The sequence below is a fragment of the Rosa chinensis genome, chromosome 2, assembly GCF_002994745.2.
Source record: "Rosa chinensis cultivar Old Blush chromosome 2, RchiOBHm-V2, whole genome shotgun sequence".
Lineage (NCBI taxonomy): Eukaryota > Viridiplantae > Streptophyta > Magnoliopsida > Rosales > Rosaceae > Rosa > Rosa chinensis.
In genome coordinates, this window is record NC_037089.1 from 69,775,726 (window position 1) to 69,790,265 (window position 14,540).

A 14,540-nucleotide genomic window follows, 5' to 3' on the forward strand; every position below is an offset into this window, starting at 1 on the left:
TTAGCATTAATCAAAGCTAACTATTAGGATTTAGCCCAAAAAAAGAAAAAGACAGCTAACTATTAGGAAATTGGGTGTAGTTGATGACATATTCAATTTGAAATTAATGTTGAAAAAATAAAATAATATACGTAGATGGGCAACAAATTTGGTTCATCGCAAAAAAAGGCCGGCAATTCTTAGTAATATCTAGTTTTGATCTAAACGCTATAAAAAATACAATGCAAAAGATCAAGTAGAAAATAAAAAATCATAACGACAATACAACATATAAAGAAAATACTATACTTCTGCGGAGAACTAGGAGATGCTGCAACAGCCTCTTGACAGGGAAATGCACTGTCAAATCGCCAGACCTAGAAAAAAGAGAATAATTTAGTAGTTGACTACACTAATTCTCTCAACTTTTTAAAAAATAACAATAAAGACTGACCTTGCTTACAATACTACGAGCTAACTCTCTCGGTTCCTCATCACCTTCTTCCCAGAGAAGGTCATCAAATATTGAGTTATGGCATTTTACGAAATTTGCCACTTCCCAAGCAATGTTATTTTTAACCTTAAAGCATACGATTAAAATAATCAATAAATGGAAATTTTTTTTTTGTTATATGAATTTCTTGCAAAGGAAGTCTACCATAATAGAAAGCTCATTAAAAAAGGGAAAAGATGAACAATTTCTCTCTGATTCAATGAAAAAGAAGGCTACCTCGAGAATGTCATATCTATCGATCAGAACCAACAAGCTGAATACCAATCTCAGCATTGGAGTGAATGTCGTCATTCCCTGTTAGTTGCATGAATTAGGTACGTGATTGACAATTAAGAAAAAGTTGCACAAACAAGCACATAAGGGATACTTACAAAAATAGACATTGCCCTGCATGAAGCACAATGCTGGAGGATATCCATTGAAAATAAAACTTGAGCTCCAATGGTCCCATACGTGTGACTAATCCTCAATAATACCGCAAGCTTCGCTTCTAGAGTCCGTGCTTGCTGCATCAACTCTCGAGAATATCCACCCTCCTAAGAAAATATGTAGAAATTATGTAAATTACCATTACAATGTAATGGCCATATGAAAGTTCCCAAAAACAGAGAACTTTAACAGAAGATAAAATTGTACATATAAAATTGGAAAGTTCATTGAATAAGCACCTGATCAGACAGACTCTCAATGCAATTTCTAAGAAAACCAGTGGTTTGAAGCTTCTGTAAAAAGTATTTTTCATCATCAACAATCAAGAGGGCATCTAAGACATAGAGGGACATCGTTTTCATCTTTTCACTTCCTTGACTCGCATCACTTATTACCTGAAGATCAAAGTGAAAATTTGAGAAAAACAAAAATAGAAGAAGAGAAATAGTATATGCATAAAGATATGGAACAACAGTTCAATGTTTAATGAGTTTAGCATTTAGTAAACACTTACCAAATCCAGAATAGGTTGAGCTTCTTTCCTTAATATAGAGAAATTAGTAAGAGCAAACTCTGCCAATGCGTCTGCTCGTTCTTGGTTCATCTGAAAATAAGACAAAACAGTGCCAACGTTCTTCATTTCTGTTAAATAACAACTAGAGCAGATTAAAAAAATTATATAGACTACAGACCAGCCTATCTGGATCCGGCGGATCAATCTCAATATCTGGATCGAGTGCATTTTGACAGTACTGGAAAAAGCTAAGAAGTAAACCATATTGCCTGAAGTAAAAAGAAAGGGAGGTCAGATGGTGTTGGTGACTGAAATACTTAAAAGCATGGAAGCAGCACTAATTTGACCAGAATCTTACCGTACTATTAAGGATTCTGATGATCTATGTTCAAAAATTTTCAATATATGCTTTAACAGGTCGTCATCAGGAAATAAAAATCTCTCATCTCTTAATTTGATCATGCAAGTCAGTGCAACCTAAGGAAACATTACTTTATTAGAGGATAAAGCGATAAAGTATTTTAGATTACAGCAACATTAGGACCAGGAAAAATAAATAAATCATACCCTGCACAATCCCTCTCTCATCTTGTCGTTACAGGCAGGGTAAGTAGTCAGAGTAACAACAATAATCCTGTCAATATCAGAAGTATAAGTTCTGGAGAACATAGAAATAGGGAAAAAGAAAAGAAAAAAGAAACAGGTTATGATCATACTGATATAGAACTTCAGTTCGTTGTCCAAGTGATGATATCCTTCTCAAAGCAGAGATCTACTCAAGCAAATAAAAAACAAAAATGAACACTAAACCGGGCGAACCATTTGGAAAGCGTAACCAAAAATTTAGCACTTAAAACCCAGTGGAAAAGAACAGACCTCAATAATGTCTGACCAGGCCTTGAACATATCAAGGTTTGCATTTACGTCCATGCTGGTATCCCGCAAACCAGATTGGACTATCTCAAGTAACTCCAAGACCTGAAACAATAGAATAAAAAGTCAAGAAAATTGAACAAAACAATAAAAGTCAACACTATTATAATTTTCTTCACTATCATCAATCCATCATGAACATCCTCTCAATCCTTTATAATATCAGGCCTGGTTACTCAATGCAGAGGTTTTCATTATTGCTCAACTCAAAGATAAGAAAGAAGTGAATATGCATAGATTTCCCAAAGGAAAGACAAATGAAGATAAATTTTAGTAACTTTTCCAATAATCATAGTGGAATACGACTGGGGGAAATTCACTTGAAAAGTTTAAGCAATTAACAATACCTTACTCTTGGTATTTTCGACATTTGCATGCCCAAAAAGATGCTCAAGAATGCTATCACATGCTTCTAGATCAGTGGATCCATTGACATCGCCAACATAAAGTTCAACAGCTAATAGTTTCAACAGCCAAGTTCTCTGTGAACAGTAAGAGAAACAGTATACAATTAGTAGTACGAGAAACAGTATACAATTAGTTGTTAAGTTTAGGACAGGAACGCGAGCATAGAGATCTGCTAAAGATATGCAAAGGTAACCAACCATGGGTGTCAAACATATATGTCAAAAACTATGTACAATCTAACTAAGGCTCTAGGTTCAAGAGGAGTGCAGTTAAGATAGACAAACTTACACTGCCCATGGGTCTTTACGCACTTGAATGCCAAATGAGCATATCAAAATGAAAGACATTTAACATGGATTATAACACCTTAATGAAAATCAAATAATGACAGGAAAATTCTACCTAGAGTAGAACAGGGCCATGTCCAGTTCAAAGTTAATTTAATAACACTTCTTGAAATGTTTTTCTTGTAATTCTACAGAGTAATACTAAACTAAATAAAACCCAAGAAGACAGCTACAGAAAAGAAATTCGTGCAATGAAATCTGTATGGCCTTGTCAGAAAACTGCAAAGTCCAATGAAACATGCAATGTTGTGAATGAAAACAGAAAAAGAAAAAAAGCTAAATAATTATGGAAGCAACCTGGTGAAGGGAACTGATGCACAGGGAATGTTCTTCAGGAAGAGGGCAAACGCCAATTGTATCTAGGTGCTGAATGATAAAGGTAAATGCATTTTAGATATACATGAAAGAACACAAACATACAGTGGAACAGAACAAAGACAGATTAACATTTTAAAGTCTTATTAAAGAGCTTCAGAAAGAAATAAATTAGACCCCTTTTACCTTTGCAAAGAACAGATACTCTTTACCCCTCAGCAGCTTCATCATAGAATCGTGTGTCTTAGCATCCGAGCACAACTTATAAAGGAGCTGGAAAGGATCAAACAAATATCAGTGGAACAGAGCGTAGAAAAATTCAACAAGAAACTAAATATGTTATCCAGAGAGAACAATAAGAAGAAAACATTTTCCAACTGTAGAGATTGCTTCAGCTAACCTTAAACCCAGATTCATGAAGTGACATATTTACTTTAGGCTTTGAAAGCTTGTCCAGAATTTCAAGAATAACTTTCAAACAACTGCAAATAACATTTAAGAGTACACTTCAAGAAATAGAAATTGAAACATATAGAGATGAACTGATTGCAGAGCTTTTAAAGCAACTTGACCTGTGAGGAAATTTTGGTTGTAACACAAACTGTCCAGTAGGACTCTCAAGATCAAAATGGAGCAGAAAATGAGTGATATTGGGAGCTGGTTGGCTTATATTGTCTTCTAGAAGCTGTAAAAATGTAGAATAAGAATATGGACATTCTAGAATGTAATAATTAATTCAAGAAGGATGGAATAATGGTATTGTACGAGCCAACCTTCATTATCAGTATAGCTGGTTCACTTGCATCATCAAGGGACTTACAAACTTCTGAGCGTAATTCTAGGCAGGCTGCATACTTTCCAATCAAAGATATTGCAGCATTGGATCTTAGCAGTAACTCCACGAAGCCATCCACGCGAGAACTTTTTTGTTTTGTTTTGGGCAATATATATATATTAGGTCTTATCTTATCAGATACTTTGTATTAAAAGTGTATCCAGAAAAAATAACATCATACGCAAAATTAGGAAAACATATTGTAAGCACAAAGCTGGAGGCCATATAAGAATCTAATGGATCACAGTGAGCAAAGAAGAACACAGAATGGAAGAGGAGGAACCTCAATATAGACATGATCTTGATAGAGCACAGCTGAATTTGTGGTTCAAAATAATATCCGACATACTCCAACAGAGCTAAAATTTGATTGAAGTCTAGAGAGAGCATAACTTCCAACAGTCGCCACTGCAGGAAAAGAAAAAGGAGAAACAAATGACAATCAATGACCAAATATGGCTATTTAGGTCTCATCCATTATGATTTAGACAAGAGGACAGGACAAGTTCATATATATGTTTGTATGTACTCTACTTTTCCAAGTGCTTTTGCTTGGCAAAGAACCATATATAAGAAAACAAGCATAAAGCTAACAACTGCGTAACAAACTTTTTGATATAAAGTGAAGGTTTTATAATTCTGTATTCTTGTAGGTAGTAAATGAACCAGATTTGAGCACACTGTTACACATGCTGGATACAAAGTATTGTGTACTAACATGCTCAACCTGCCAAAAAAATTTCTGAAGTGTCCTAAAGATCACGATCTTTGCAGAAAATGTTAATGATGAAGTATCACCTCATGCAAATGAACAATTATTTTAAAGTTCAAAACCCAAATCAAGTTAAAGGATCCAGCTACTTAAATGGTCAACTCAAGCATTTAAGCTAGCTAAGCAGAAACCTATCTAACAGTAGCAAAATTTTTGACCAACTCCAACTGTCACCCATGAAGGGGAAAATAGACAGAAAATAAATACCCTCACCAGAAACCATAGATCCAAGAGGGCGAAAAGTAGGTATAGATAATGACAAGTTTCCTTCAGTTAGTTAAAAAATTAAATTCACATGCTACGATAATAATACTGACAGCAAATCAGACATTTATTCAATGATATAAATCAATCCTGAAAAAAGCTGTCGAAGTCTTGTGTAACAAAATTTATAAGGAATATTAGAGATTAATATCAGTTAAGAAATCTGTAAGGTCATAACTACCTGGTAAACTGCAAGCAAATCCTTCTCTAATACAAGGACTATAATTTCCATAGACAGTTGGACTGCCTTCTCCAAAAGTTTCCCATACAATTGATTTGTCCTCTCAGACATAAGCTCATTGACACCCGGCAAAAGAATACACATAATGTTTTGGAAAACAGTATTTCCACTTGTGAAATCCTGTAACAACATGTAGAAAAGAAGGAATCCAATGATGTTCTTCTGTATTTAATGTCAGCAATCATGATCCAATCTAAACTTGTACTATCAATTAAAAATGCCCATGAAAATACGGGTTAACTTTTGCAATTAAACAGTTCAACAGCGAAACATAAGTTTGACAAAAGACCTTCATATGGAGCATGCACAATATAAGTTGCACCAAATAGATAGATATACAAAAGCTTGCTCTAGTATCATAAATAAAACAAATTTGATTCAAATCTATGTTAAGTTAAATGGGAAAAAGAACAACTCCAGCAGGAGTGGGGACTGCCCAGAAGTTTTAGGGAAAAAAAAAATATGCTCTAATATTCATTGAACATAGTGAAGAATAAGAACGTACTTCTAGAAATTCTACTATGGGTATTACTGTTGAACGCTGAGAATTGACAAGGTCACTGTTGATGCCCTCCTCAGAGATGTCATACAGACGCAAAATCCTGAATGTTAAATCGTACGATGATGAAATATTTTCTTTACAAAAGAGACAAGAAAACTTGCAGAGATAAGAAACATGTGAACCCCAAAATCACAAATACAAAGCTTGAGTATAGGATAAACTCACGTGTGAAAATGCTGGAGGCAAGCAACTACCAGCTGCCATTTCTGAAAAGGATCTGTATACGCTCTTTGAGGGAATAACCGGAAAACATCATTATAAATGAACCAAAAGAAAATTGCAACACAGCTGCCAAACAGGAAAAAACTACTGATCAGATTGACAAATTCACCAAAAGAAGTAAAAGATTGCAAAGAAATGTTAAGGAAACCAGCAAACTTACCTTTGCTTTAGACAATCCAAGTCTCTTTCTTCCAGAAGAAGAGTGTTTAACAGGTCAAGGAATGATATCGTCGAAGGATAGTTCTGAATCATTGCTTCTACTTCATTCAGCTCAAATTGCATATCATATACCCGTAGCATATATCCACTCTTCCCATACTCCTCAAGTTTCTCCCAAATTTCATCTTTTAGGACTGGGGAGACGTGTACAAAGGCTTTTATTGCCCCCAATAAGGCACCCTGCAACAGTTAGTGGTATATTTTAGCAATAAAATGACTTGAAATTCATATGAAGCTTCTCTCCTACAGCAAAAAATTCACATGATAATATGGCCACCAACCTTCACATAAGGAGGCGCACCAGAGAGAAGGAGCTTGAATAAAGGTTCTACGTAAGCAAACGAGTTTAATTCAAGGAGGTTTCCATGTTCCACAACCTACAACAGATTGCAAAGAAACATAAAATCGGTAATTCATTTCAATAAAAAAAAAACCCATGAGAAGATTGTAATCTACATTTGTATCCACAGCTCTGCCAGAGAGATAAATGGTTCCAACCTAACCTCGACATGACCAACAAGCACTTTTGATAACAAATCATGGAATTTGTCTGCTGCTAATACATTCTGAAAAGGAGGTACTACTAGTAAGAAATAATGCATACCTTTTGAAGAATATTCAAATACGAAGCAAGTTCTTTTCCCTCTTCCTCTGCTAGTTGTAAGAAGCGAGCATGATAACTTGTTAAGTGAGCAAAGAATGTTTCAAACTCATCACGCCACCTAAGTAATTCAAAAACCTTTGAAGTGCTTTCTTGACTAGAGGCCTGAAAGGAACATAAAACAAAGAGATAAAAAAATTGTAGGAAATTGCAAAACAATATTCAAACCAGCCCAAACATTCTTCATACCAATGAACTCAGCATATTCAAGAAAGCCACACGGGTTTGAAAATTTAAAGATCCCTCTCCAACCATATTCACAAATGTCCACAACACATAATTGCCAGACAACAGCTCTTGATTCTTCTGAAGAAAATCATTTGAAAAAAAAAAATTATTATTAGGTCCAACTGATATCAGCATAAGAGGACGAATGAAGTCTCTACAACTCGTACATGAAAAGTTACAAATGAAGTGTTTTGATGCAGACTAACCTCATAGATTTTTCCCACCAGTCCCAAGAGAGAGAGAAATGGTAAAGGGCCAGTTTCACGACCTTGTGATGTTATAGCCATGTCCTTTGATTGTCTGACCTGTGAGGATGAAGGGTAGAATAAACATCATAAAAATGTGTGTGTGTGTGTGTGTGTGTGTGAGAGAGAGAGAGAGAGAGAGAGATTTTACTAGAACTGACCCTTTGTAGGGAAAGTGGGTGAGATACCAAGCAGGTGATCAGCTTGCCAAAATAAATGTTGTATATATAGCTCATATCCTCATCATCATGGTTCTGATATGCTGCAGTACCAAGAATTCCATCTGATATAAACTGGAATACATTCTTCTGAAAAACTAGCTCCAAACAAGAATCCAGGTGATCCAAATCTTGTGTGACTATCATGTGCGCTGCCCAAGCTAATCTTATGCAGCCAATAAAGCCCTCAACATTTGGATCACATCCGGTGGCCATTACCTGAAGCATAGAAGATAAGAAGCATCAAAATTTAAAACCCTTGCAAGTGAAAATTGAAAGTAGATAGACACAAAGTTTATTTCCTTACAATTTCATGAAATTCATTTTTGAATGAATCTTCCAGTGTCACTATAGATGCATTTGGAGAACCTGATACAAATGCGATCACAATAGAGAAAAGAAGACTAACAGCAACCTACAAAAACATGGAGTACATAAATGACCAGATGGTAAGATAAACAATCTCATTAAGGAAAATTGAACATGAAGCAGAATACCTGATGTCGTGTTGTCCGGTGGCCAAGATAAGACAAACAATCTTTCAAGGAAAGAAAAATTTCCTTTATATCATCTTGAGCTGCAAAGGTTAATGAGTGTAAACGTTTCAGTATTTGGTTTGGTTAGAATATGGTACGACCACAAAAGTTTTCACCCTAATAAACCAGTAAAAACACATGTAGCTTACTTGAGCCAACAACCAGTGTCGAAAGGCAAAGGCAATGCCCAAGTATGAGCTTTTCCAAGGACAGTACATCTTCCCGCCGGACGAGAACTCCACTAGAATCAAGAACACATGGTTCAGAATGAGGCCCAACCAGGTCAGCTGGCTCTTCTCGATTAAGTTCCTACAATGGCAACCCATAATCAGTATGTCAAACTGACACATAGGAAACATTTAATCATTGATTAAGGGGAAAAAAGAAACATCCAAAACAGATAGCAAAATTCAGATATATACAGTAAACTTGCCTTGAGAAGAGATAGAATCCTTTGTCTCAGCCCATTACTAAAAATGTTTTCCAAAAACTTGACAAGGTCGGATTGAATTTCAGGTTCTACTTGATCAAGTACTGCAGTCTGGTATATCAATAGTTCCAAATTAGAAAATCAAATATTAAGCAGGTGCTATAGTATGTAACACACATGGGTTAGTATGGCACACAGGAGCAAGAAGAGAGTGATATACCCTCAACAAAGTATACAAATCTTCCAGAATTTCCCTCCTCTCCTTAAACCACAGCCGTATTGCATGCTTCAAAATGTCTTGAGGAGCTCCTCCGATGGAAGCCCACTGACATAAATACAGAAAATGACGTTGCACATTTCGGATATGAAAATCTAATCCAGCTATGGAGTTATATACATGACAAAGGAATATACCTCTAGATGTGCAGACTGAATCAAACGGACACAATGAGTCACATTGAGATGCAGTTCATCACTCATATCCAAAACCTATAAACATACATCATGATCATCAAAAACTCAAAAATCAAAAATCAGAGCTCTCAAACATGTGTTGGAACAATAAGGTCGAGTGAAACTAACCATTTCAATGTCCTCATCGTTATTAAGTGAATCGGGCATTTCAATTTCATCCAGCTCTGCACGAGAAGAGTCCGATGGACCCGTAAAAGCCAAGAGGGACTGAAATGAAGTGATAGACTCGTTGAGTGCTTCGTTCAACTCCCGGCGCTCCGACGGAGTAGGAGACGAACCGCCTCCGCAGAGCAACGTCGCCGAAATCACTTTTCTCAGTCGGTTGCTGCTCATTGCTGCTGCTCCGGGTTAGGGCTCGGTTTTGGTCTTTGCTCTTTGCTCTTGCTCTGCTCTGTGGGGAGACACAACTGGTTTCTGCTACTCGGCTAGTGTTTGGTGTTCGGTTTATGTTTTTGCTCTGTTCGGTACTTTGGGAGGCACAACTGGTTGAAAAGGCACTTTTTGAACACGTCAACTTTGCCACATGGAATTTTCGTTTTGTTTTTCCTTCTTTCTTTTTTTTTTCAATTTTTCTTTTAATAAAAAAGAAAAATTACATTTGAAAATTACTTTATGAACAAAAGAATACTAAAACTAAACAACCAGGTGAGCAAAATTAATATAAAATTTAAAGAAAATGTCAATTTACCTAAATTTGAGTTACACTAACCTCACTTATTCAAATAAATTATAAGCTTACCCAATTATGAATTACCCATAAGATTATTCATTTTTCTCCAAGTTCTAAATTAAGTTTATTTTATTTTTATTTTTTTAAGACTATTTTGCCCTCTCTCCTCTTGTCACTTAGAAATACAAAAGTCATCAGAGGACTTCGCTGGACTCCAGTCATCGGCACCTGAATCCAATCACCGGTCACAAGAGGAGCAATAAAAAATTATTAGAGGCAATGAAAGTCTATGGCGACCTCTCCAGTGTCAAGTGAGGTTTCTGGTGAAGTCTCTGATGACTTAATTGGAGGCCAAACTTGCCTTTTTACCTTTAAATGGGGTAAGTGGACACAAAATGGACTCCTAATGGGACAAATTTGGACATTTAGTCAGGAGTCCTAAAATTTATAGTATTCTTCTATTAATCGATCTTAACACCGTCTATAATTTTTTTTTTTCTTTTTAGTTTTTTTTGCCTCTTGATCTACGTCTTAAACGTTCCTCACCTTCACCTTAAACTTAAATGGATGTGTTCACCTCTTGGTTACAACGGATCCTCGAAAATGATTAATTTTCATCATACTTTTTTTTTGTGTTAATGAAGCATTTATTACATAACCTAAAGTAAGTTCGTTATATCCTTACTAAAAACTGTTATTAGCAACTTTATCCAAAAAGTTCTTCAGATTTATGTTTTAATAAACACAGATATCATTGGAAAATGGATAGTTTCATATTCCAAACCCTGGAGTGAAACAAAGAACATTGTTTTGATTGCTTTCCCAACGTTCCATAGGAAAACTTGGTAAACCTCCTCTCACACAAGAGGATCAATTGTACTGCATATTTATATCATGTTCAGGTTATACAAGGTAAGTATTAAACACAGAGATTAGAAAAGAATAAAATTGGGCAACAAGTTGGCTTAACATAGGCAGAGGTAGACTAGGTGAAGAGTTGGAAGCGATCGGAAACTCTGTATCACGTTCATCAGCTTCAACCGTCTCCAATGCGATTGGTAATCTCCAAAGACTGAAAAGAATTGAATGTAATAAGAGTAAAAAGGTTTTCCTTTCCATTCATCACTAAACAGCATGTGAGATAGAACATTAAAGTGACCTTAAACTAAGAAATTTAAAAGGGTAAACAGATTCTGAGAATTTGCAGACTCGATAATGGAGGGCGGAGAAAGAAGTATTACCTTGTCAGATAACCCAACTTCCTGACACTGCTGAGCAGCTTCATGCAGGAACTGTATCCTTCCTTCCACATCAGTGAAAAACCTTGACAGTTCACCTTCCTTGCCTCTTGAACCAAGAAGAAGGCAGATACCACCCTCTCGCATCAAAAGCTCTGTCAGGACGTGCTTCAGCATCAAATTTCTCTGCCTTTGCTGATCCACATTACCTCTTATAGGCCACGACAACCGTCCACCACCAAGGACAGCAGCAGCTTGTGCATAATATTCTAAAGCCATTGATAGATTATCAGGAAGGAAATTCACAGATCCATACTGCTTGGTGATGCGAGATGCCTTTTCATAAGCATCCATCACACCAATCCCTTGTCCGGCACCAGCAACTTCAGAGAGGACACCGTGGTCCGCTAGCGCAATTGATATGTGGGCAGCATCAATGTTATACCCTTCACCTCCAATTTCATTAGACATGTATACGATAGCTGTTATCAACTGGATACTTAAAAGCAAAACATAAGGATACATCAGAGGGTCTGCTCCATTTGTTGTATAAGTTCCTGGGGCAGAGTTATTCACATAGACCTGCAAATCCTTCAATGTGTATGGTTCCAAGCCAGCATTCATAACAGTGGATGCAGCTCCAACTGGTTCTCTTATAGATGATAATCTAAACCAGTAGAAATCCTCTTCAGTGTCGAATAGAGTTGGCTGATCTTCTAGCAGGCTGTCAAAAAGGCTTCTTGAACCAGATATGAGAGAATATAGTAACAACTTTTCCTTCTCATATCCAGCTCCACCCTTAACATTAACTGGTCTTAACATCATATCCAATTCATCAGAAGCTGTGGCTGCAATCTCCACAGACACCATCCCTCCAGATGTAATCCACTCATTGAGCTGTCCAACAATGAAAGTAATATCTAAGGTTGCATAATTAAATACTAAATTATAGGCATATGAAAAGACTTTACCAGAGGCGCAAACTCCTGTGAAGCATTTGATGATGAAGCAACGGTTCTTGCTTCATCATAATACCCAGCTCTCATGCAAAAGTAAATCTAGCACATATAATAGATAGAGCTTAGTGGAAATCACAAATACAGTTGCTTTAAATTGTAACTACAAATGCAATATTTTGTTCATCAACAAACTGTACCAACAGAAAATAGGGGAGAGAATAAATGAAGCTAGATTTCCATCAATATATTCCTTTTCTGCTTTCAACTATATAACAAGTAACCAAATATACATACTCTTTTACACCTTCTGCATATTATAAACAAGACTGGGGGCTCACATTCCCATTTGTATATTTACTTCTCCGTTTATTCTTAATGTTTAATTCTCTTTTAGTTGTTCTGTCACTGAAGGATCGATTTAAAGATTAAAGAGAGAGGTGGATGTACAAAATGAGCGACAAGCAAAAGGTTTAGAACTGAAGACCTGCTGCCAAGTGGTATCGACAGGAGGCGGACTACAAGCATCATGACCTGCATCAAAATCTAGAACTCCATAATCTTTTAAATGCACCTGCAGAGAAATAAAACGAACACGCTAGTGAATTGCATGATAAAGGTCCTGAAGGATAGCATATATGTAACAAAACAGAAGTTGTCAGACTTTAAGTAAGAAAGTCATCACAAACCCTGAGGAATGCGCGGATTTGTTTCAAGTTTACAACCTCCCCTCCCAGGGCAGCCTGCAATAAGATCAAGAGATGTCCATGAATTATGATTGCTGTGACATAAGTGGAATGCAGTAGCAAAGCAAAAAAAAAAAACACAAATTCAGTAGTACCAGTACAGGATCCTCTGAGATTCTGCTCATGATGTATTTCACATGCCTCCATTCCAGGTAGCGCTTTGCACCAAGTACCAATGACATTTCATTTGAAATGCTTCGGTGTTTACGGCTATGGTGTATGATATCCTCACCTGCCAGCATCTGCAGTGCATTGTAATTGTCAAGCTTAATGGAAATGAACCTAAAACTTGTCTAAAACTAACACACGCACACACACAGAATGTAATCACCATACCCGGACTAAATCCCAGATTTCGCGAATGCTAATTTTTCCTGTGGATTCTCTAACGGATAAGCTCGTGTAGGAATCCCTAAAAGCCGTCGCCGGCTAGTGAATCAAACAATCAGTAAGTCATAATCTCAGATGAAAATGATCAACAAAGGATGTAAAATTGACGCTTACATTGAACCGCAGTGCATTGAGCCTCGCGTGGTTCAATTTCTTCACCACCTCAGCATAAGCTAATGCTTTCTTCTGTTTGTGACCGGTCAAAACCGGACCACTAGAAGAGGTGCGAGGTAAATTGGTTCTGAGCAAGCTCAGAACCTTGTTGTGTTCTTCAATGAACTCCGTCTTCTCCCTCATCCAAGACGCCTCCAGACCCATTCGTATCTTGTTGAAGCTTTTCAAATTGTTGGCGGCAGCCTTCTTCGACACTGACCTCATAGCTGTAATGCGGAGCTCCTTCAGACGATCCTCAACTTCCAATTCCATGGAACGGTCCATTAAACCCTACAATGTAGGTGATAGAAACGAGAGAGTTTAATGAAACTTGCAAGCAAAATCAATGTGATTAGAAAACTTTTAGCTTGTTACTTTGTTAGTAGCACCTGAGAAACAATTGTCTCCACAGCATTTACTTTTCCAATGCTTCCATTTTATTAGCTTTTAAAAATGTCATTGTAAATTTTTTGAATCAAGAGAAATAGTATATTTATCACAACCCACAATAAACTATTACATACTCTTCTTTTGTCATTTAAGAATATAGATTAGGGCTGTCACTCGTTAGGTTTGAATCAGTTATAGGTATTACCAACTTCAAAACCAAAGCTTTCCGTTTCAAAATTGAGTTACCAATTACCAATGAAATTTTTTGATTTTTAATCATAACTACCAAATTCTGTATTTCGGTTTTCGGTATTACCAACTTTAGAACAACTAATTCTTTGTAATTAAAATTAGAACAAACAAAATTAGGTTCTTCAATTTTATAGTGGTAAACTTTGTACTCATCTCCTAATTATACCTTTCTTTTGTATATATGACATCAAGTTTGAGTCATTTTCAATAAAACTAGGTTATTTAACCATCTTTGACTAGGTTACTTAAAATACATGTACTATTAATGTAGTATATGTAGTCATGTTCATACTATTATGAAAAGTTTATGTTTATTTCTTAATATACATGTATGTGTATTAAAAACCATAGTATATAAAGCTAATATTTAGATAATCGGTAGATTCGGTATTTACCAAA

General features: G+C 36.2%; 2 protein-coding genes across 2 annotated transcripts; both read right to left on the reverse strand.

Moving 5' to 3' along the window:
• Positions 1-84: 84 nt before the first annotated feature.
• Positions 85-9,775, reverse strand: LOC112184876 (nuclear pore complex protein NUP205). Its single transcript, XM_040515296.1, has 34 exons — positions 9,455-9,775; positions 9,287-9,361; positions 9,093-9,197; positions 8,876-8,983; positions 8,592-8,751; positions 8,404-8,483; positions 8,214-8,321; positions 7,850-8,125; positions 7,650-7,748; positions 7,405-7,521; positions 7,159-7,320; positions 6,836-6,931; positions 6,496-6,734; positions 6,279-6,401; positions 6,057-6,153; positions 5,492-5,671; positions 4,558-4,682; positions 4,213-4,360; positions 4,012-4,124; positions 3,840-3,921; positions 3,626-3,712; positions 3,422-3,490; positions 2,717-2,851; positions 2,313-2,414; positions 2,153-2,208; positions 2,004-2,070; positions 1,795-1,913; positions 1,615-1,705; positions 1,437-1,526; positions 1,162-1,317; positions 865-1,029; positions 710-787; positions 434-559; positions 85-356 (listed from the first exon to the last, which is right to left on the reverse strand). Exons 1-34 carry the CDS (start codon positions 9,677-9,679, stop codon positions 201-203), a joined length of 4,215 nt encoding a protein of 1,404 aa, XP_040371230.1. The 5' UTR covers positions 9,680-9,775; the 3' UTR covers positions 85-200.
• Positions 9,776-10,837: 1,062 nt separating this feature from the next.
• Positions 10,838-13,788, reverse strand: LOC112184877 (nuclear pore complex protein NUP93A). Its single transcript, XM_024323107.2, has 8 exons — positions 13,461-13,788; positions 13,293-13,385; positions 13,052-13,198; positions 12,900-12,953; positions 12,698-12,784; positions 12,226-12,312; positions 11,258-12,151; positions 10,838-11,088 (listed from the first exon to the last, which is right to left on the reverse strand). The coding sequence occupies exons 1-8, from the start codon at positions 13,782-13,784 to the stop codon at positions 11,053-11,055; spliced, it is 1,722 nt and encodes a 573-aa protein (XP_024178875.2). The 5' UTR covers positions 13,785-13,788; the 3' UTR covers positions 10,838-11,052.
• Positions 13,789-14,540: the final 752 nt, after the last annotated feature.

Coding starts and splice junctions, on each gene's coding strand:
- LOC112184876 (XM_040515296.1), bottom strand. CDS start 9,679: ATGAGCAGCAACCGACTGAGAAAAGTGATTTCGGCGACGTTGCTCTGC. Junction 2,071..2,152: donor CGAACTGAAGTTCTATATCA/GTATGATCATAA, acceptor TGATATTGACAG/GATTATTGTTGTTACTCTGA. Junction 357..433: donor CTCGTAGTATTGTAAGCAAG/GTCAGTCTTTAT, acceptor TCTTTTTTCTAG/GTCTGGCGATTTGACAGTGC.
- LOC112184877 (XM_024323107.2), bottom strand. CDS start 13,784: ATGGACCGTTCCATGGAATTGGAAGTTGAGGATCGTCTGAAGGAGCTC. Junction 13,386..13,460: donor TCAATGCACTGCGGTTCAAT/GTAAGCGTCAAT, acceptor TTGATTCACTAG/CCGGCGACGGCTTTTAGGGA. Junction 12,785..12,899: donor AAATCCGCGCATTCCTCAGG/GTTTGTGATGAC, acceptor ATTTCTCTGCAG/GTGCATTTAAAAGATTATGG.